Raw genomic sequence first — 20,763 nt, 5'->3', positions numbered from 1 at the left:
GACAGGGTCAAGGCTCGCAATGTGCTTGTAAGGGTCTGTAACGATGGCAGGGTGAGACAGGTGTCTTGAGGTGTAAAGAAAGAAAGAAAGCATCCATCCATCCATCCATCCCCATATCTATCTATCTATCTATCTATCTATCTTTCTATCCTCATACCCCCGCCCTTGTTCCCCCACTCCCTCTGCCTCCACTGGATCTATCTAGTGATCAATATGGGATTTCAATGCACAGCTGCCATTGAAATTCACTGGGATTTGTGTACCTAACTCCCCTAGCCTCTGTGGACAACCTCAGCCTCCCTGTGGATTGTCTCAACAACAGGATCCCTGATATTGCTCATCGGATTTATACTGAGAGTTACCATCATGGGTCCCTCCTCCCGGCACTTGGTGGTCCTGAGCAGCTGCCCCTGTCTGCACCGGCCCTTGTGGGGCAGGGGGGCAGTGGTGGCCTTACTGTTCTGGTCAATGGCTGGGTTTGGAGGGTGTGGGGGGGTATCAGCTCCAGCCTGGGCGATGCTGGTCCCATCCGGTGACTGCTGAAGAGGTGACGTGGCATGGCCTGTGGTGAGGGCTTCCCCTGCTACCTCAGGGAGGGAAGCAGCCAGACAGGGCTGGTTCCTGGTTCCCGCTCAGCCGCCTGATTTCCCGGGAAGCCTGCTGCGCTGCATGCTCAATGAGCTGAACTCTGGCACCTGTGTGGGAGAGAGCCTGGCACAGCGTTGCCATCTCCCACTGCAACCTCGGCTGTCCACAGGGCATGGGGGTGCGCGCACACACTGAGACACAGCTACACACACACACAGCTACACCCCGACACACAGCCACATCCACCCTGACACACAGCCACACAGAGAGCTATGTACACACAGCTGTACACATAGCTACACCCTAATACACAGCTACACACACATAGCTACACCCTGACATACAGCTACACACACATGGACACACAGACAGCTACTCACACACAGCTATGCTGACACACAGGTACAGACACATAGCTACACACAGAGACACCGACACAGTTACACACAGAGACACACACAAACAGCCACACCCTGACACAGCTACATATACACAGACACACAGTTACTCACAGAGCCACAACACACACAGCCACACCCTGACACAGCTATACACACACAATTACACACAGAGCCACACCCTGACACTGCTACACACAGAGACACACACACTCTGACACACAGCTACACAACACACAGAGCTAGGCATAGACACAGTTACACACTGACACACAACTACACAGACAGAGCTCCACAGCTACGAACACACACAGCTACACGAACACAGCTACCCGCACACACATACTCCCATGAACACATGCTCGGGGGCACTGCGCTGGAGGGCCAGCTGCAGGGAAAGATCCTGAGATGCACAGGCTCCAGTCGCTTGGGCTGGGGACACACGCTCCTCCCCACCCCCCTGCAGATGTGGTGCCAGCACGATGGTGCTCCAAGGGTGCATCTCACACCTGGGCACTAGTGCCCGGAATCATTGCCAGACCTGAGTCAAGCCCCTGATGCCCCAACCACTAGGCAACACTGCCAGGAATCTTCCAACATGGCCTCTCCCCCAATGCGGTGGGTCTGTAGTATTAACTGTCAGTCCCAGAGGGGGCCGGGACCTGCCCAGCTAGAGGCAGGGACATGGCAAGGGACCAGCCAAGGGGCAGGTCGGGGATTTCAGCACCTTGGAGAGAGCTCGGGCTGCTGCTCCTGGGTGAGTCCGGCAGGGACTCAGGCAGGAGCAGAGAAGCCAGCAGCTCCCTGCCCTCTCTGGCCATGCGATCGCACACCAGGGCGCTCCTGGGCTGTCTCCCTCGCGACACCGACACCGCCTTTCCCATGGGTACAGTCAGTGGGAGGCGAGGTGCCTTCTCCTCGGGCATGCCTGGTATGTTCAGTAGCATGGTGGGTGCCGTCCACTTGGGGATGCTGGCAAATCCAGCCCCATGGCAGGTGCCCAGAAGTGGAGCGAGCAGGTGGGCGTTGAATACACCTGTTTGCTCCCAAGGAGGCTACGATTTCCAGTGGGATCTTATTCACAAGGATATTTCTTCCCCTCCAGGCCCTGTCTCCCCCAGGCCCTGCCAGGGACGCCCATCGACCGCCAGCCCAAGGGGTGCGGGGGCTGCTGATGCCCAGAGCCCGCCATGGCCTGCCTCCATGATACCCGGACCCCCTCCCCGTCCTTCGCCAGCTTCAACACCATCCTGACGGAGAGCTCCCTCCGTAAGCTGGACCCCGACGCCTCGGACTGCACCCCCGAGAAGGACCTGACGCCCACGCAGTGCGTGCTGCGGGATGTGGTGCCCATCGACGGGGGCGGCCACAGCCCCACACCCAGCGAGGAGACGCGCGACCAGTTTGCCAACAGCGTCCTGCAGCTGCACGAGCACGAGGCCGGCGGGGGAGCCGGGGCAGGGGCTGGGAACCCCGAGGTGCGGCACGCTCGTTACCACGCCGACCAGGTCCGGATCCACTGCCAGACGGGCAGCGGCTTCCTGGAAGGGCTCTTTGGCTGCCTCAGGCCTGTCTGGACCATGATTGGCAAAGCCTACTCCACCGAGCACAAGCACCCGCAGGAAGGTGCGTGGCCCTGGGTGTGGCAGGGAGGGACCTTAATGGAACCTGGGCAACAGGCTGTAGGAGCTGGCCTGGCCTGGCCTAGTGACCAGCTGGGGGCGCTGATGGGCTGCTCCAGCTCTAGGTTGGATACTGATCTGACCTGCGCCAGGGCTCGATCAGGAGCAGCTCCATGAAGTCATTGGGCCTGATCCTCCAGCTGGTGTAAATCAGCAGAGCTCTGTGGGAGTCACTGGGCCAGATCCCCAGCTGGTGTAAATCAGGAGCAGCTCCATGAAGTCATTGGGCCCGATCCCCAGCTGGTGTAAATCAGAAGAGCTCTGTGGGAGTCACTGGGCCCGATCCACAGCTGATGTAAATCAGCAGAGCCCCATGGGAGTCACTGAGCCCGATCCCCAGCTGATGTAAATCAGCAGAGCCTCATGGGAGTCACTGAGCCCGATCCCCAGCTGGTGTAAATCAGCAGAACCCTCTGGGAGTCACTGGGACCGATCCCCAGCTGGTATAAATCAGCAGAGCCCCCTGGGAGTCACTGGGCCCACTGGTGTAAGGTGTCTGTCCTGTCCTGCCATTAGTCACAGCGGGGCTCTGTCTCCCTCTAGTGGCTGGATCATGTAAGGTGGTTTCTGAGACTGCTCTTGCAGCCAGCTGAGCCACGCTGGCTCGTGCCTATGGAATCCGGGGGTCCGTGTTTGATCCCAGCTGCCCCCCAGGGCATCGCTGAAGGCCATGCTAGGACAGTGCTGCTCTCAGTGTCGATTCAGAGTGTCCTACAGAGCCCCCCAGGGAACAGAGGGAAGAATCTTGCCCCATTGGAATAGTTACAGGCTGGTCCCTGGCCCCTACCATCCCCATGTGCTCAGCTTTGTCTCTGGCTGAAATGCAGCCACCTCTGAGGGGGAGACACAGCAGCTGTTTAACCTGCCAATGACCTGCAGCAGTCCAGGGTGGGAAGAGAAGATGCAGGACGGCCTGTTCCCGCGAATCTCCCGCCAGGGAGAGGGGATGAGATATAGGGGGCACAGAATGGAATCCTCCAAGCCAGGGCTCTGGGGTGAATTCCCCAGCTCTTGAGGCGAGTACCGAGGTCTGTAAGGGCAGGGCCTGTGGTCGGCATCTCCCCGGGAGGTGGAGAAGGAGGAAAGATTAGATGTGGGGAAATATCAGCTCCCATGAAGTCTCTCTTCCAGAGTCTAGCTCTACCCAGTCTACATCCCCTCACAGCTCTGGCCCTCCCTGCCCAACCAGCCCTGCTCCCATCCCTCGCTCCAGTTCTGCCCAGCTGGGCTCCTCGCCAGGCCTCTTGCGTCTGTGGCTGGAGTCAGACGAGGGGATGGGAGGACAGGGATGGAGGCTGGGCTGGCCCCGAGCCCAGGCTGGAGTGGGGGCTGCTGGCAGCATTCTCTCAGCATGGCCCTGCCACTGGCTTCCCTGCAGCAGTGAGCACGTCGGCAAGCGTGAGTGGGTGTGAGCGAGCATGACGAGTGGGTGAGCCTGGGAGTGTTTGTGTGTAAGCATGTACATGTGAGCGTGTGCCTGAGTGTGTGTGTGGGGGGGGGGGGGAGTGTGTGCATGCAAGCCTAGGAGCGTGTGCCTGGGAGTGTGTGTGAGTATGTATGGGTGAGTGTGTGTGCTTGTGAGCCTTGGAGTGTGTGTATGTGGGAGCGTGTGCCTGAGTGTGTGTGTGAATATGTGAGCATGTGCATGGAAGCGTGTGTGTGTGTGTGTGTGTGCATGTGTCTAGGAGTGTGTGCATGTGAGCCTTGGAGTGTGTGTATGTGTGAGTGTGTTCCTGAAAGTGTGTGTGTGTGTGAATGTGTGTGTGTGCCTGGGAATGTGTGTGAGTGTGCATGAGTGTGTACATGTGAACATGTGTGTGTGCCTGGGAGTGGCTGGGTGCCTTTCTGAAAGTGGCAGGGTGTGTTAGTGTGCATGGAGGATGTGATCATTTTAGTGTGCATGCACCTGTGTGTCTGTGTGTGCAGCTGTGAGTGCCTGCACATGCCTGCATATGTGTTAGTGAGTGAGCGTGCAGAAGGCGTGCACCTGGCACACCGTGGGCAGCTCCCCCTGGCCAGGCAGCCAGCTGCCCCTGTTTGGTGGCAGAGCCAGCTCCGATGCTGTCAGCTCCGAAAGAGCCGGGCCAGGACGTCTGATCCATGACAGTGAACCCCCACTCCTACGAATGCACCCGAAGGCCCTGATCCTGCGCAGACAGGGAGATCCCAGGGCAGGGGGGCGCTCTATGTTTCAGTGAGGGGGGGTGTCACGGCTTGTGTCTCCAGGTGGAGCTGTGTCCATGGCTGTGTGCAGCTCCCTGGCCCACTGGGCCTTGTGCTGAGCCCCATCGGGGGAGCAGCCTGGGCCCCACAGCACGAGGGATTCCGCTGGGACACGTGTTTGCAGCAGGCCACTCTAGCGGGGTCTGGGGCCTGCAAGATACCAAAGCCCTGGCTAGGGCCTGCCCCACACCCTCACGGGTTCTGGCCTGTCACAGAGGCCGCAGCTCAGAATGGAGAGGGGCTGGGTCACACTGGCCCTGTCAGCTCTGCTGGGATGGGGTCACAACTGCCACAAGGAGGGAAGCAGGAGAGAACAAAAGTGCACTGCTGGAGTTGACAGATGTGCAAGAATTGTGCACGCACACTCACGTGTGTGCACATGTGTGTACACATGCACACTTGTATACATGCACCCATCCACACATGAACTCACACATGCTTGCACACACACACTAACCACAACCCAGGGACTTGCCTGCGGGTTTTAATCACCCAGATGTTCCTTTTTCTCTTTCTGTCTGCTGGCGGTCTCACCCGAAGTGGAACGTGTGGACTCAAGGCTGTGCCCAGAGTAGTGATGGGGACATGCCCACAGGGAGAGAATCTGGATTCTCCTGTTCCACAAGCACCTGCCATTGGAGCAGGAGACTCTCCATCGCTTAGCAGGGTAGGGCCTATGGCACACAGCAGGGCAGTGCTGATTCCATCCAGCAGAGGGTGGCAGTGCTCCCTCCCCAGACACAGAGTTGCAGGTTCACTGCGGTCACACTTATGACCCAAGAAAGCTGGGAGCCGCTCTGCCTCAGCTTGGCAGGTGCCTGGGTGGGGAGGGGCACCAGGTCTTGCGATCCCCTCACCTGTGGCTGTTTGGTCCTGATTCCTGGGAACTGATTCTGCAGAGAGTCACTAGGGAGTGGTGCCCAGGGCAGGTGGCACTGGCTCTGGGACTCACCCCTGCCCCATCCCTCCAGACACGTGGGAGGTGCCGTTTGAGGAGATCCTGGACCTGCAGTGGGTGGGCAGCGGGGCGCAGGGCGCTGTCTTCCTGGGGCGCTTTCATGGTGAGGAGGTGGCGGTGAAGAAGGTGCGAGACCTCAAGGAGACGGACATCAAACACCTGCGCAAGCTCAAACACCCCAACATCATCACCTTCAAGTGAGTATGGGGGAGGGGGCTCCTCAAACAGGGGGAGAGGGCCCTCAGCTCCCCCTCAGCATCCACCTAGGGTACACAAAACCCAGAGCACGCCTCCCATGTATCCACAGTAATGCACACGCATGGGATGCAGGGTCTGTGGCCTTGCCAGGCTGTGCCCACCCCCACTCCCCATTTGCACCCCATTGTGTCTGGGCATGCAGTGGTGCCCGCTCTCTAGGAGGAGCTCTCACCTTACAGCTGAGGCCAGAATGGGTGAGGGGCGCAGGGTTCCCTGGGAGGGGCAAGGCCGGGATGTCCCCACTATGCCCAACTAGACAGGCATCTCTGCCCAGCTGGCACCATCTGTTCCTGGCCCTGAGGAGGTGCCACCTCCTGCCCGGCTGGTTCCTACCCAGCCCTGCTGTCCTTCCCCTCAGGGGCGTCTGCACCCAGGCTCCTTGCTACTGCATCATCATGGAGTTCTGCGCCCAGGGGCAGCTGTATGAGGTGCTGCGAGCCGGGCGCAAGGTCACCCCCTCCCTGTTGGTCGACTGGTCCATGGGCATCGCAGGTGGCATGAACTACCTGCACCTGCACAAAATCATCCACCGTGACCTCAAGTCACCAAAGTAAGTGGCAGCGACGGGAGCTAGTGGGGGGTGAGGATGGGCATGGGGCCTGCAGAGGAATGAGGGGCACAGATGGACATGGGTCCTGCAGGGGAGGGGGCACAGATGGGCATGGGGTCTGCAGAGGAATTGGGGGCAGGGTGGGGCATGGGGCCTAGAGGAAAGCAGGGATGCACATGGGATCCACAGGGGAGGGGGCACCCCCTAGGTAAGGGCAGAGTCACCAGCTAGCGCTCTGAGACCCATCACCCCCACCCCCAGCCTGCGCGAACCCGCCCATCTCTTCCCTCTGCTGGTGAGTGCAGGGGATGCAGCCTGATCTATCTCCAGCATGAGCCATTCCCAGCCTTGCCAAGAGGGGAAACCCCCCACCCCCCACTTTGCTCCCTGGGGGGCCTCCAAGGACCCACCACCTGGGGTGACAAGAGGCCTCAGGGACTGCCCCCTGCTGATGGAGGGGCTAGCACACAGCACTGTCTCCTGCTGGTGGAGGGGATAGCACCCACCACCCTGCAATGCCCCCTGCTGATGGAGGGGATAGCATCCAGCACTGCCCCCTGCTGGTGGAGGGAATAGCACCCACCACCCTGCAATGCCCCCTGCTGATGGAGGGGATAGCACCCAGCACTGCCCCCTGCTGGTGGAGGGAATAGCACCCACCACCCTGCAATGCCCCCTGCTGATGGAGGGGATAGCACCCAGCACTGCCCCCTGCTGGTGAAGGGGATAGCATCCACCACCCAGCACTGCCCCCTGCTGGTGGAGGAGATAGAATCTCCTACCCTGCAATGCCCCTTGCTGATGGAGGGGATAGCACCCAGCACTACCCCCTTTTGGTGGAGGGGATAGCACCCCCCCTACCCATGCTGACCCCCTCTGCTCCCCACCCAGCATGCTGATCACCTACGATGACGTGGTAAAGATCTCGGACTTCGGCACCTCCAAGGAGCTGAGTGATAAGAGCACCAAGATGTCCTTCGCTGGCACCGTGGCCTGGATGGCCCCCGAGGTCATTCGCAACGAGCCCGTCTCAGAAAAGGTCGACATCTGGTGAGCATGGGAGTCTGGGTGGGGAGGGTTGGGGGGAAAGGTGTGGGGGGGTCTCCGAGCCCATGGCAGGGACTGGGGTGGGGTTCGGGGTTGGGAGGGCTCCTGGCCTAGGGCAGGAACAGGGGGCAGGGGTGGGGGCAGAGGAAGAGATGAGGGTAGGACTTGGGTTGGGAGTTACATCCTCTGCAATGGGGTGGGGGCAAGGGGATCCTGGGAAGAAGATGGGTCAGGAAGGGAGCTGGACTCTAAAGGGTTACAGTGCCGCAGTTTCCTTGCTCACAGCCTCTGCTCCTGCCCTGCAGCACATTGAGGTCCTAGCCAGGGTGGGATTTGAAGGGGGATTTGGGGAGGGCCCACAGAAGTACAAGATCTCGGGCAGCTGGAGGGGTCAGTGGGGGGCAGGCGTGTTTTGGAGCTGCGGGAAGCTTGTCCATGGATTGTAGACTTCTCCCTGGCCTGGCCTGGCCACCAGCGGACGTGGGGGGACAGGGGACACCCTGCTGGATCCAGATGATCTTCCCAGGCTGGCACCAGCTCCTCCTTTCCCCATCACCCGGTGCCTTGGGAGGTATGAGGGAAGAGGAGGGGCTGGGAGGGAGAAGCTGATTCTGGCACCCCCCACTACTGGAGAGCTCCCCACATCTGCTGACACGTCCCCCCCAGGTCCTTCGGGGTGGTACTGTGGGAGCTGCTGACAGGCGAGATCCCCTACAAGGACGTGGATTCCTCGGCCATCATCTGGGGCGTGGGCAGCAACAGCCTGCACCTGCCTGTGCCCTCCGGCTGCCCCGACGGCTTCAAGGTCTTACTGCGCCAGTGCTGGTGAGTGCCCCCAGTGACCCCCCAATGACCTCCCAGTGCGGGTGAGTGCCCCCAGTGACCCCTCCAATGACCTTGCAGTGCTGGTGAGTGCCCCCAGTAACCTCCTAATGACCTTCCAGTGCTGGTGTGTGTCCCCAGTGACCCCTCAATGGCCTCCCAGTGCTGGTGAGTGACCCCCCCGAGTGCTCCTCCAGTGTTGGTGAGTGCCCCCAATCCCCAGTGATCCCCAGTGCCTGTGACTGACCCCAGTGACCCCTCAGTGACTCACCTTCCAGTGCTGGTGAGTGCCCCCAGTGATCCCCAGTGCTGATGAGTGCTCCTAATCCCCAGTGATCCCCAGTGCTGGTGTGTGCCCCCAGTCACCTCTAATGACCTCCCAGTGCTGGTGAGTGACCCCCCAGTTTCCCTCCAGTGTTGGTGAGTGCCTCCCAACCCCCCAGTGACCCCACCATTGCTAGTGAGTGCCACAGTGCCCCCCCAGTACTGGTGAGTGCCCCCCAGTGACTCCCCAGTGCTGGTGAGTGCCCCCGACCCCCAGTGCTGGTGAGTCCCCGTGACCCTGTGTACTGGTGAGTACCCCCCAGTGCTGGTGAGTCCTCCTGATCCCCCAGTGACCCCCCTGAGTGCTGGTGAGTGACCCCCAGTGCTGGTAAGTCTCCCCCTAGCATCCTCCACAACAGCCCCCCTGGTGCTGGTGAGCCTGGCCCCAGTCCCCAAGCTGGCAGGAGGCAGGACCCCCGTGGTTCACCCTCCGAGGCTGAGCCCCCTAGTGCTGCTCCCCACCCCATTGCCATGTGGGCCAGGTGCAGAGTCAGCCCAGAGTGAAGCAGTTGATTCCCCCCCTGCCCTTCCTTCAGCTGTCCACTCCTCCCCCGGCTAATGCCACATGCCAGGAGTCTGCTGGGTCTCAACCTCATCGCCTGTAAGCCAGGTGCCTTATCACCCCACACAAGCCAGAGGGGCCCAGGCTCCCTGCTGGGGGTCCCTCGCCTGCCCCAGGACCCAACCCTGTCTCTGCCCCCCAGGAACAGCAAACCCCGCAACCGGCCGTCCTTCCGCCAGATCCTGCTGCACCTGGACATCGCCTCGGCAGATGTGCTCTCCACGCCCCAGGAGACCTACTTCAAATCCCAGGTGGGTCCCCCAGTGCAGCCCCCATGCATCATCCAGCCCCCTACCGCTCTTCCTTCCAGCCCCCTATGCACCTGCCCAGTCCCCCACCACTCCCCCTTCCAGCCCCCATGCATCCACCCAGCCCCCCACTGCTCCCCATTCCAGCCCCCCATGCACTCTCCACTCCTCCCCATTCTATCCCCTGGATCCCTCTTCCAGCCCCCCATGCACCCACCCAGCCCCCCACTGCTTCTCCTTCCAGCCGTCGTCCTTCCAGCCGCACTCCCCTCGCTGTCAGTGCTGTCCCCAGTGCCCCAGCAGGGGGTGCTGTTTGGAGGTTTAGCTGTAGACTCACATTCCCCTCCTCTCCCCCCTGGTGCTTATTGAAGCCCCCAGGGAAGACCCAGGCCGGGGCTGGGGCAGCAATGAAAGAGCTGAGCCCCCCGACACCGTTCCCCGAGGTGCCCTGCAGGGGGTGCTTGGCCCTGTGGCGGGGGGTTCCTGTCCTGGGGCCGGTGCTGAGACCCGTGTCGCCCCCTGCAGGCCGAGTGGCGCGAGGAGGTGAAGCTGCACTTTGAGAAGATAAAGTCGGAGGGGACGTGTCTGCATCGGCTGGAGGAGGAGCTGATCAACCGGCGCCGTGATGAGCTCCGGTCAGGAGGGGCCCGGAGCAGGGGGGCGTCTCACTGGGATGGTGGGTGGAGATGGGGCAGGGATCTCCATGGCAGGGGGATGCCCCATTCAGATCAGGGCAGAGCTTGGGAAGGCACAGGGCAGGGGTCCTCTGAGGGGAGGGGGTGACATTGCATCTGATGGGGGAGAGGGACCTTTGGCCCCACCTCCAGCTGTGTGACTGACAGCTCCCCTGCCGCCCCCCCAGGCACGCGCTGGACATCCGGGAGCACTACGAGCGCAAGCTGGAGCGGGCCAACAACCTCTACATGGAGCTTAACTCTCTCATGCTGCAGCTGGAGCTGAAGGAGAAGGAGCTGCTCAGGTGAGGGCACCCCCCAGCCTGGGGGGTCCAGCCCCTCATCACTGGCCCCTCAGGGATCCAGCCCCCTATTACTGCCTCCCAGGAGAGGGCAACCTACCCATCACCATCTCCTGCAAGGATCCAGCCCCCCACAATCACTGCCCCCTCAGGGATCCAGCTCTGCATTACTGCCAATCTAGGGGGGCCAGCCTGCCAATCACTGACCCCGGGGAGATCCAGCCCACCCCCCCATCACTACCCCCTGCAGGAATCCAGGCCCCTATCACTGCCCACCTGGAAGATCCAGTTCCACCCCCCATCATTGCTTCCTGGGGGGCCCAGCCCCCCATCACCACCTCCTGTGGGAATTGATCCCCTTATCACTGTCCCTCTGGGGAAATCCAGCCCCCCATCACCACCCACTCTGGGATCTAGTCCGCCATCAGCACCCCCTGTGGGGATCCAGCCCCTCCTATCACTGCCTCCCCGTGGAGCCCAGCTTGCCAATAACTGTCCCCCAGGGGCTCCAAGCCCCCCCATATCCAACCACCAGAGGGCTCCAACCCCTCATCACTGCCCCCGTGGGGGATCCAGACCCTGATTCCAATCTCAAAGGGGGGGTTCAGCTCTCCGATCTCTGCCCCCAGGGGATAGCCTGATCCCCCCAACACACACGCATGGTCCCCGAAGGGCTGGCTCTTGGGGATTCCCCTGCCATGATCTCCCACCTGCTGAGTCCAATGAACTCGGAGCTCCCACTGATTTACACCAGCTGAGGGTCTGGCCCCTGCCCCTGCAGGTGTCGGAGGAAGGAGTAAATGCTCCCTTCCCACCCCCACCTCCAGAACTTTCCTCAGGCCCATTCCTTCCTGACCTTGGAGAGGGACAACTTTATGCCTTGGAGCATGAGGGTGAAAGAGCATTAGTCTGATCTAGGCAATGGTGGGGAGGGTGCAGTGCCTGGACTGGGGCTGAGTATGACGGGGACAGTGCCCAGGCCAGGGCTGAGTCTGATGGAGGCCAGGCCCGGGCCAGGGCTGAGTCTGACGGGAGCAGTGCCCGGGCAGGGCTGAGTCTGACGGGGCCAGGTCCGAGTCTGACGAGGGCAGTGCCCAGGCAGGGCTGAGTCTGACGGTGCCAGGTCCGAGTCTGACGAGGGCAGTGCCCAGGCAGGGCTGAGTCTGATAGGGGCAGTGCCTGGGCAGGGCTGACTCCGATGAGGGCAGTGCCCTGGCAGGGCTGAGTCTGATGGGGCCAGGGCTGAGTCTGACGAGGGCAGTGCCCGGGCAGGGCTGAGTCTGATGAGGGCAGTGCCCGGGCAGGGCTGACTCCAATGGGGGCTGTGCCCGGGCAGGCCTGACTCTCTCTCCCTGGCAGGCGGGAGCAGGCGCTGGAGAAGAAGTACCCGGGGCTCTTCAAGCCCCATGCATCGCGCAGTCTCCTGCACGGCAACACGGTGGAGAAGCTCATCAAGAAGAGGAACGTGCCCCAAAAGCTGTCGCCGCACAGCAAGCGGTGAGGGGCCTGGTCTGGGGCCGCAGCCACACTCCTCACCCTGGGGTGGAGGCGGGGTCAGGACTCCTGGGTTCTGGCCCTTGCTCACTGTGTTATGAGGAGGGACAAGCCCCTTTCCCTCTATAATGACCTGGGGGGTGGGGGCTGTGAGGTGGAATCACCACTAGGCACCTGGGGGGAGACTGATGCTCAGGGAGGTGAGGGAGGGAGGGGCTGAGGTAGAGGGAGGTGGGAGGAGGGTAGATGCGGGGCCTGAGGCTCAGGGACGTGGGGGAGGGAGATGGGGGGGCTGAGGCACAGGGAGGTAGGGGAGGGGGGCTGAGGCACAGGGAGGTGGGGAAGGGAGATGGGGGGGCTGAGGTACAGGGAGGTGAGGGGAGACAGCTGGAGAGGGGGAGCTGAAGCACTGGAGGTTGGGGGGGGTCTGCGGCTCAGGAGGGTTGGGGGATGGGAAGTGAGGCACAGGAACATGGGGGAGGGAAGCTGAGGGGGGGAAAGGAGTTGGGGGAAGATGCAGGACTGGGGACAGGGAAGGCACCTGGGATCAAAGAGGGGCACAGGAAGTGGGGAGGGGAAGGGTGCAGGGCTTGGGAGGGAGGGGTGCAGGGACTGACCCCCCTGACCCATGCTGTCCCCCAGGCCGGACATCCTGAAGACAGAGGTGATCCTGCCCAAACTGGACTCAGCCATTGCCCAGGTGTCAATACCCGCATGCCAGAAGGGCCCCACCTCCCCGGGCCGGAGCCGCCGGGCCAAGCCGCGCTACCGCAAAGCCGGTGCCAAGGGCAGCTGTGGGGAGCTGGCAGGGCCTCGGGCCCCAGAGCCGGCGGATGTGGGGCAGCAGCTGGAGATCCCTGCCGCCCTGCTTGGGCTGCAGCACGACCTGCTGCGCCGGATGTCCTCGTCCAGCCCTGACCTCATCAACACCACTCTGGAGGCCGAGGCCAAGAAAGAGGGGGCCCGTGCCAGGCCCGAGTCGCCCCCAGCCGAGCAGCCCCGCAGCGAGACCCCCAGTGAGGACACGGCCTCTGTGCCCTTCTCCAGCAGCCCCGACTCACCCTCCTCCAAGCAGGGGGCCGTGGGGCCAGCGGACAAGAGCCACCGACTGTTGGCCCTAGCCCAGAGGCTGCAGCCAGGCGAGGAGCCCGACAAGGAGGCAGGCATGGCGGGCAAGGTGGGCAAGGCCTGTGGGGTGCCGCAGCAGCATCTGACACCTGCAGAGCTGCTGTACCGAGCGGCCGTGACCCGGAGCCAGGTGAGCACGGCTCAGCGGGGGCTGGGCCTTGGGGGGTGGGGTGCCTGTGTTGATTTAAATGGGTTGACTGTAGGGGGCAGTAGGGGACTGTTGGTTGTGAAGCTGATGGCCTGTAGGGGGTGCATGCAGCATTGGTGGGACTGGAACACTGCGCCCAGCTCTGGGGTGTGCGTTGTATGGGGGAGATCGGAGAAGCCACAAAACTGGCTGCAGGCTGGAGAAGATGCTGGCAGCGAGGGGCTCAGCAAAATGTGGCTGGAGACATGCCTCAACCAGGGCTCCTGGGCCCTTCGCAGGGGAGACCAGGCACTGAGGGACTCCTCAGTCGAGTGGGGACCAGGCAGGATGGGAACCAACAGCTGGAGTTTAAAGCCACTAGCTTCGAAGGAAGTATTCAGCCCCAGTTTGTCCCGGGGCAGGGGGGGGTGATGAACCATGGGGACACGCTCCTGGGATAAGGAGGAGAAATGGTGTTCTCCAGTGTTCGGAGGCTGCTGGCCCAGCCAGACTGCCTGTGGGGAAAGTGGGTCAGGTCCAAGTTACTGGGCTCCTGAAGGGGCTGATTGGGGGGAATTCGCTGACCTGGGCTACCTGGTTTGGCTTGTTCCCCCCCATCCCTCAGCATCCCCATCCCTGTGCCCTGCCCCAATCCATCAGCTCCCCTCCCTGTGCCCCCCATCCCTGTGGATCCCCAATCCCTCAGCCCCTCCTTTTCACAATCCCTATGCCCCTCCCTAGTCCCTGTGCTATCCCAGTTCTGGGCTGTCCCCACAGCTCTGCCAGAGCTCCACAGTCCTGACATGCAGCCTCCTGCTATCCCAGCCCTGGGATCTGGTTGTGCGAGTCGTTTTCATTACCATCCGAGGGCTGGGCAGAGTCAGTAGATTGCTGGCTCTCACGTGGCTGTTCTGGCTGGAGACAGGCCCTGGGCGTATCCTGCCCTGTGGGCAAGCGGGTGTCCCGGCTGTCCAGGGCAGCCTGTGTCCTCCTGTGCCCATGGGGTTCACAGCAGCCCAGGCAGGGGCAGGTCCAGCTAATGTGGCTCTTCTCTGCCTTCTGCTCTCCAGAAACGAGGGGTCTCGTCCGAGGAGGAGGAGGGAGAAGTGGACAGCGAGGTGGAGCTGCCACTGAGGCAGAGGTGGGTACGGGCCTGGGCTCCTGAGCCTTCAGCATCATTGCTCAGCCATGTAGCCTTTCTCCCCTGCCATTGGCCTGCCGTGCCCGGTGGGCCCTGGTGCAGGGCAGGGGTCCTTGTGGCACGGTGTGGGTGTTTGTCACGCTATGGGGCTCTGTAATAGTGCTGGAAACTGCTCGTTGTGCTTAAGACCATGGCTAATGGTCCTAGTCGTTAGAGCAGGGCAGGGTTGGAAGCCAGGATACCTGGGTTCTTTTCTCAGTTCCGTGTGGCTAGAACGGAGGGAGGGGTGGCTAGACACCCCGAATGCCTGGGTTCTATCCCTGGCTCTGTCACTGACCTATTGTACAGCATTGACTCACTGAAGAGTCTCTGGGCCTCAGTCCCCAGCAGGGACAACGCCCCCCACTGGTGGGTGATGGGGGGCTGCTCTGCTGACAGGTGGCCCCAGGGGCTGAGCAAGCGCCAGTCGCTTTCCACCTTCAGCTCAGAGAACTTCTCGGATGGGGACGGCGAGGAGGGGAACACGAGCGACGCGTCGCCCAGCGGCACGCCCGACGTGGCCAGCACCAACACAGGCGAGCGCTCGGACGACATGCTCTCACAGAGCTCCGAGATCCCGCTCGATGCCCTGGCCCACTCCGACGGCCTGTCCGAGAAAGAGGCTGCTGTCCGGCAAGTCAAGAGCCAGCTCAGCGCTGAGCAGAATGCCGCTGAGGTGAGTGAGTGCCCCCACTGCTGAGGGCTGCGGGGTGCAGGGGCTTGAGGGGGGTCCCATGTGCCCCCCCCCCGCTGGGGAATACAAGTGGGGGTGGGATCCCCAGTGCTTCCCCCACTGGGAGCTGGAGAGTGCAGAGGGCTCAAGGAAGGTGGCAGTCCCTGTGCCCCCCCCACTGGGGACTGGAGGGTGCAGGGGGCTCGAGGGGGGTGGCAGTTCCTGTGCCCCCCCCCCGGGGGCTGGAGGGTGCAGGGGCCTCGAGGGGGGTGGGGTCCCATGTGCCCCCCCTGCTATGGGATAAAAGGGGTGTGTGGGATCCCTAGTGCTTCCCCTCCTGGGGGCTGGGGGGTACAGGGGGCTGAAGTGAGGAGGTCACAAGAGCTCCTCCTGCCGTGAACTGCTGCGGGGGGTACAGTGTGTTCAGGGCCCAGGGAGGGGAGTCCCGAGTGCTCCCCCTGCTGGGGGATGCGGGGAATGCCAGGGGGCTGAAGTGGGCGGGGGTCATAAGAGCTCCCCCTGTTGGGGACTATAGGGGGGTACAGTGTGTTCAGGGAAGGGGAGTCCCAAGTGCTCCCCCTGGTGGGGGATGTGGGGACTGCTAGGGGTTCCAGGGGACAGATTCCCGGAGGCTCCAGGTGGTGCAGGGGCTCCAAGAACCACTGGGTTGGTGATGCCCATAACGGGTGAGACCCAGGTTCTTGCCCCTCAGTGGGGCCCGTCTGCCCAGGAGATCACATTGGGCGGAGGTCAAGTGGCAGTTTGGTTTGGCACTGGGGGTGGGGGTGCCAGCTCCCCCCATCTGTGCTCTGATCTCGCCTTTCCCCCGCTGCGGACCAGACCCCCTCCGTGTACGAGGACTCGGACTGTGACAGCACCGAACTGGACCACTCGGGCAGCGGAGACACGCACAGACTGCCGGCCGCCCCCAGCTCGTGATGCCCTCCCCACCCCCACGAGGTTGTACAGACCCCCAGATATTTATATAAATAATCTATAAATCTCTATATAAAGCTATATAATGTATAATCTACCCAGAGGCAGCGCTGGAGCCAGCCGGAGCGGCCCATGCACTGAACTCACCTCGGTCCTGATGGACAGACTGAGGGGGCCGGGTGCCTGGGGGTTAGCCTTGTACAGCTGGAGACCAAGAAATGCCCCAGACTCCTGGCCAGAAGGGCCCTGTGGCACTGGCGCCAGCTCAGAGCAGGACCGGCCCATGATGGGCAGTGTCTGGGAACAGGCCCAGGATGCACTGGGGCAGCGGCTGGGATGCGGAGGAGCATAATCCCCTCTTCCATCTGCAAAGCTGAACCCAAGAGAGGCGAGATGTGGCGCTGTCCCGGCGCTTAGCCCGAGCGGACCCGTTGGCAGGCTGGGTCCAGCCGTGAGCTCGGCAGGAGCCGGAGAGGGCAGACAGGCAGGCAGCGTGGTGCCCTGGGGGCAGAGGTGTGCAGGTTGCTACCTCATTGCAGAGATCCTGTGGAAGCTCCTTCGAGACCAGTCAAAGCCCAGCAGAGCAACCAACCACCCCCAAAATCTGTCCAGCGCAGCAACGCACCAGGCTGGGGCAGAACCTCGAGCCGACCTGCCCGCGGGGGCAGAACTGCAATCCCACGCTCCTGCTCCCCGGCAGACTCTAGATCCAAACTTCCTGCTCTGTAGCAGCCGCCCCCAGCTCAGCACCAAGCAATTCTGCCCCCGCCCCAGGCCGCTGCAGCGCTGCTGGCTTTCAGGCCAAGGGAGTGTGGGGGTGGCTGTGCCACCTCCTGCTGGTACCCACATGCACTGCACTTTTTGTTGGTGTTAATTTATTTTTAACGAATGTTTACATTTGCACTTGTGTCCTGGTTGGAACGGGGAGGGGTGTCGGTTGGGCGGGGGGGGGATGACTTGACTTAAAGGGTGGACTCTGTGGGGCTGCTGACTCCTCTGAGCCCCAGTTGTGTGGGGGGAGGCAGCACCCCCTGTTTATGTAGCTGGGTCCCTCCTGCAGGGCTGTTTCTCAGGTGAAAGTTCCCCCCGCACCCCTTTCCTTCTGGAACTGTTTGTCGTCGCTGCTGAGTGTTTGGCCCCTTGGACACCCCCCCCCGTGCCCCCCCGCGCAGTGCAGGTATGGGGAGCAATGAGCCCAGCATGGGATCAGTGTGGGCTGCCCCGCCCCCACCCCCCCCCCGGTGACCAGACAGCAAATGTGAAAAAGCAGGCTGGGGAGTGGGGGTTAATCGGAGCCTATATAAGAAAAAGACACCAAAATCGGGACATCTGGTCACCCGAGTGGGCTGCCTGCTGTCATGCTGGCAGAGACCCATGGGCCGGTTGGCCCGTCAGACACCTTCTGCAGAGCCGAAGGCCCTGTGCCTCCCTAGCCATCTTGCCACTGCCCTGAAGGGGGGCGGGGGGTGGCTCAGGCCCTAGGGGGAGGGGCAGAGCACTGGCGAGCCATGCTAGCTTGAGGGGGGGGTGGGGGTGGGGGTTGTCATAGCTCCTGCCTGGTTTTTAGCCTTGCTTGGTGGGGCATGTTTCAGCTGGCACCTCTTGGGGTTTCTGTAGGTCCTACATAATAGCATTACAGAGGGAACTGCAGTAGGCATTGGCGGGAAACCCCTCATGGCCACTGAGGCCAGCCCCACACCCCATCAGTCAAAGCTCCTAGTTTCCCTGAGTAGCTCCTGGCTGGCCTAGGTCCTGGCAAGGGGGCAGGCGCTGGGGTGGGCTGAGAGCTAAATGCCCCCAATCCCATGTAGCACATTCACCAGCACTGAACTAACCTGCCCCACCTATGCCTGGCCAGCACAGCTGTGGGTTGGGGTCTCCTGATGCTCAGGCTCCAGAGGGCCTTTTCTGGCAGGGTGCTGCAGGGCCAAGTTTAGGGTGACGAGATGTTGATTTTATAGGGACAGTCCCTATAAACAGTCCCAATTTTTGGTTCTTTTTCTTGTATAGGCTCCAATTACTCCCCCTCACCCCCACCCCAGTTTTTCACACTTGCTGGCTGGTCACCCTAGCTGAGTTTCCTGGCCTATCAGGTTTGTGGCTAAGGCAGTGGCAGCCTGTGGGCCATCAGCCATGGCTTCTCCCCACAGGCAGGCCCAGCTGGCTGGCACATGGAGCTTTGCAGCTGCAGGTTGCTTTCTGGCCACAGGGATGCTCCCCCTTCCCCCCCCCCCCCAAAAAATCCACACACCTTTCCCCCCCCCCACAGCCTCCAAAACTGGGTAGGCCAGTTGCCTCTCTTGTCTGCCCCTTGTGGGGGAAGGGAGCATGTTTTGTGCTGGTCATGCACCTGTCCCAGCAAGCTCACCTGCTCAGAGAGAAGGCAGTTAGTCCCCATGGCTGGGACCCTGGGGCCCTTCTCTAGCTCTGCCATTGGCCTGCTGGGAGACCTCAAGCAAATTGTTTCCCTTCCCCTTGCCTCAGTTTCCCATCTGTACAATGAGGCTCATGCTAGTACCCTGCTGTGCAAACACAATAGCTGGGTATTAAATCAACAAGGGGGCAGGAAGGGAAACAGCAGCCCAGCAAGGGGCCTTGTCCCAAAAGGGTCACCCAACAGGTCAGGAGCAGGCCCCACAGCCCAGGCCAGTGCCCTATCCACTAGCCTCTGCTGTGTATTTGTTTGTAGCGATTCCTTAAGGGACTGGCCAAGCCAGCTGCAGTACTTGTGTGCCAGCAACCTAGGCCCCCAGCTGCCTGAGGGGCAAGGGGAGGAAGAGACTATGGCCAAGGGGTAGCACTGAGTGACATGTGTTGACCCAAACTTTCTGGGGGACATGGGGCTGAAAAATGCAGCTTTGGGGTCACCCAAGCTGTTTGCCAATTTCTGTTGGGAGTCACCAAATTTGCCACCACCCCCTCCAAAAAAATCCAGGAAAAAGGGACATGAAACATTGATTTTTTTTGTTTCAAAATGGACTTTTTGGTCCCACATCCCACTCCCCTCTGGCCCAGCTCTAGGGTGGCACTTGACCCTTTGGTTCTCCTCAGGGGCCTGCTTTTCTCCCCTACTACTGTCATCTGCTTCTGCCTCCTGGCCATGCAATGAGCTTCAGGGCAGCAGCCAGGGGGCAGGGCTGAGAGCACCTCCTGTACGCAGCCTAAAGGTGGTCACCTATGCAATGGCTCTGCCCTGCCAGCAGAGGGAGCTGGGAAGGAAAAGGCAGAAGACAGTCTTGCTGATTTGCCATCCCCCCCCTCCCTCCACCCCAGCAGGCACCTGCCTGTTCACTGTGTGCACAGGATGGATGGAGCACTACATGGTCCAGCCCCAGGCAGCATGGCCAGGGCCAGGGCGGGTGGGGAGGAAGCCCCCTTCCAGCCGTGGGAAAGGATTGAACAGCAGATGCACAGCCCTGCTCTGGCTCTCCAGGTAGGCTGGCTGCTAAGAAAGCTCTATCAGGGTAGAGCTAAGCTGTGCCAGGTGACAGCAGCTGGCTGTGCTCTTAGCCGGGGCAGGTGGCAAGAATTACAGCCAGGTTGTTCCTGTCATGGCTGCAACAGTTGCAGGCAAGAGGAATTCCTGTAGGCCCCTAGGGGACAGGCAGCCAGACCTGTGACCCAGTTGCCATGTAGGCTGCTGGCTGTGCACTAAGCTCTCTGTACAGCAGCTTTCTGTGCAAGGGCAGTTTTCTAGCATGGGGGGGGGGGAAGATTTCAGAGCAGCTCCAGGGGGACACCAGTTCATTTTTGAGGGAACTCTGCTCCATTTGAAAGGTGCATTAGAAAACTGAGCACTGCATGGGGAAGATCTGATGAGCAGGAAACCAGCTGGACATTTTAGTCTTTAGCCTCTTGCCTGCAGCTGGCATCTGCAGCTCTCCCTCAGACTTGCTCCACAAATCCCCATTCACAGGTGCTTTCCAGAGAGCTAAGTTCTTCCCTCCAGGCCCATCTTTATCACAAATCTCTTCCCCCCCCTGCCCCAAACCCCTTTCCTGGAGGAGGGGAGAGAAGCTAGAGGCATGGGGAGCTCCCATCCTACCCCACTTCTGTCATTCTTCCTGTGGAAGGCACGTTCTCACTCCCAGGCAAAGCCATACCTCCACCAGTTGGGATACCGGTTCTCTACACCTCTGTGACATACATCAGTGTAAGATAGCTGCTGGATGTAGTCTGTCTGTATGGTTCTACCACTGCTAGATGAGTAATGACACCGCCAATTTCAATTAAAGACCATTTTGTATGGAAAGTGCTGGCAGGTGTGTTATTGATGCAGCAGGGCTGGGAAGGATGGTACCTCACTGGCCATGAATTGCCTTGTGCCACAGTCTGCAGCTCAAGTAGGGACTAACAGCCTAGGCATCAGGCTCCCAAGCTATTTTCAGTAAGGCTGAAGACAGAAGTCCCAGAGCTTTGGCATTTTAGCCCTGTGCTTTGCTGGGGCAGGCAGGCCTGTGACCTTGGCCCCAAAAGGGCAGAGTAGGGGGGAAGATAGGGCTCAAACCACTGAACTGGCCTGCTAAATCCAGGGTTTGAGCTCAATCCTTGAGGGGACCACTTAGGGATCTGTGGCAAAATCAGTACTA

General features: G+C 61.2%; 1 protein-coding gene across 1 annotated transcript; it reads left to right on the top strand.

The window, feature by feature from the left end:
* The first annotated feature begins 2,099 nt into the window (after nt 1-2,099).
* Nucleotides 2,100-16,348, top strand: MAP3K12 (mitogen-activated protein kinase kinase kinase 12). The gene is made up of 13 exons (XM_032786738.2): nt 2,100-2,612; nt 5,863-6,046; nt 6,466-6,657; nt 7,549-7,707; nt 8,371-8,529; nt 9,555-9,663; nt 10,186-10,295; nt 10,523-10,639; nt 11,996-12,133; nt 12,773-13,388; nt 14,456-14,526; nt 14,965-15,241; nt 16,079-16,348. The coding sequence occupies exons 1-13, from the start codon at nt 2,177-2,179 to the stop codon at nt 16,175-16,177; spliced, it is 2,667 nt and encodes an 888-aa protein (XP_032642629.1). The 5' UTR covers nt 2,100-2,176; the 3' UTR covers nt 16,178-16,348.
* The last annotated feature ends 4,415 nt before the right edge of the window (nt 16,349-20,763 follow it).

Source organism: Chelonoidis abingdonii, chromosome 26, assembly GCF_003597395.2.
Source record: "Chelonoidis abingdonii isolate Lonesome George chromosome 26, CheloAbing_2.0, whole genome shotgun sequence".
In the NCBI taxonomy this organism is placed as follows: Eukaryota; Metazoa; Chordata; order Testudines; family Testudinidae; genus Chelonoidis; species Chelonoidis abingdonii.
Note: the sequence above shows the minus strand (reverse complement) of the source record. Positions and strands in the feature narration are given on the sequence as shown.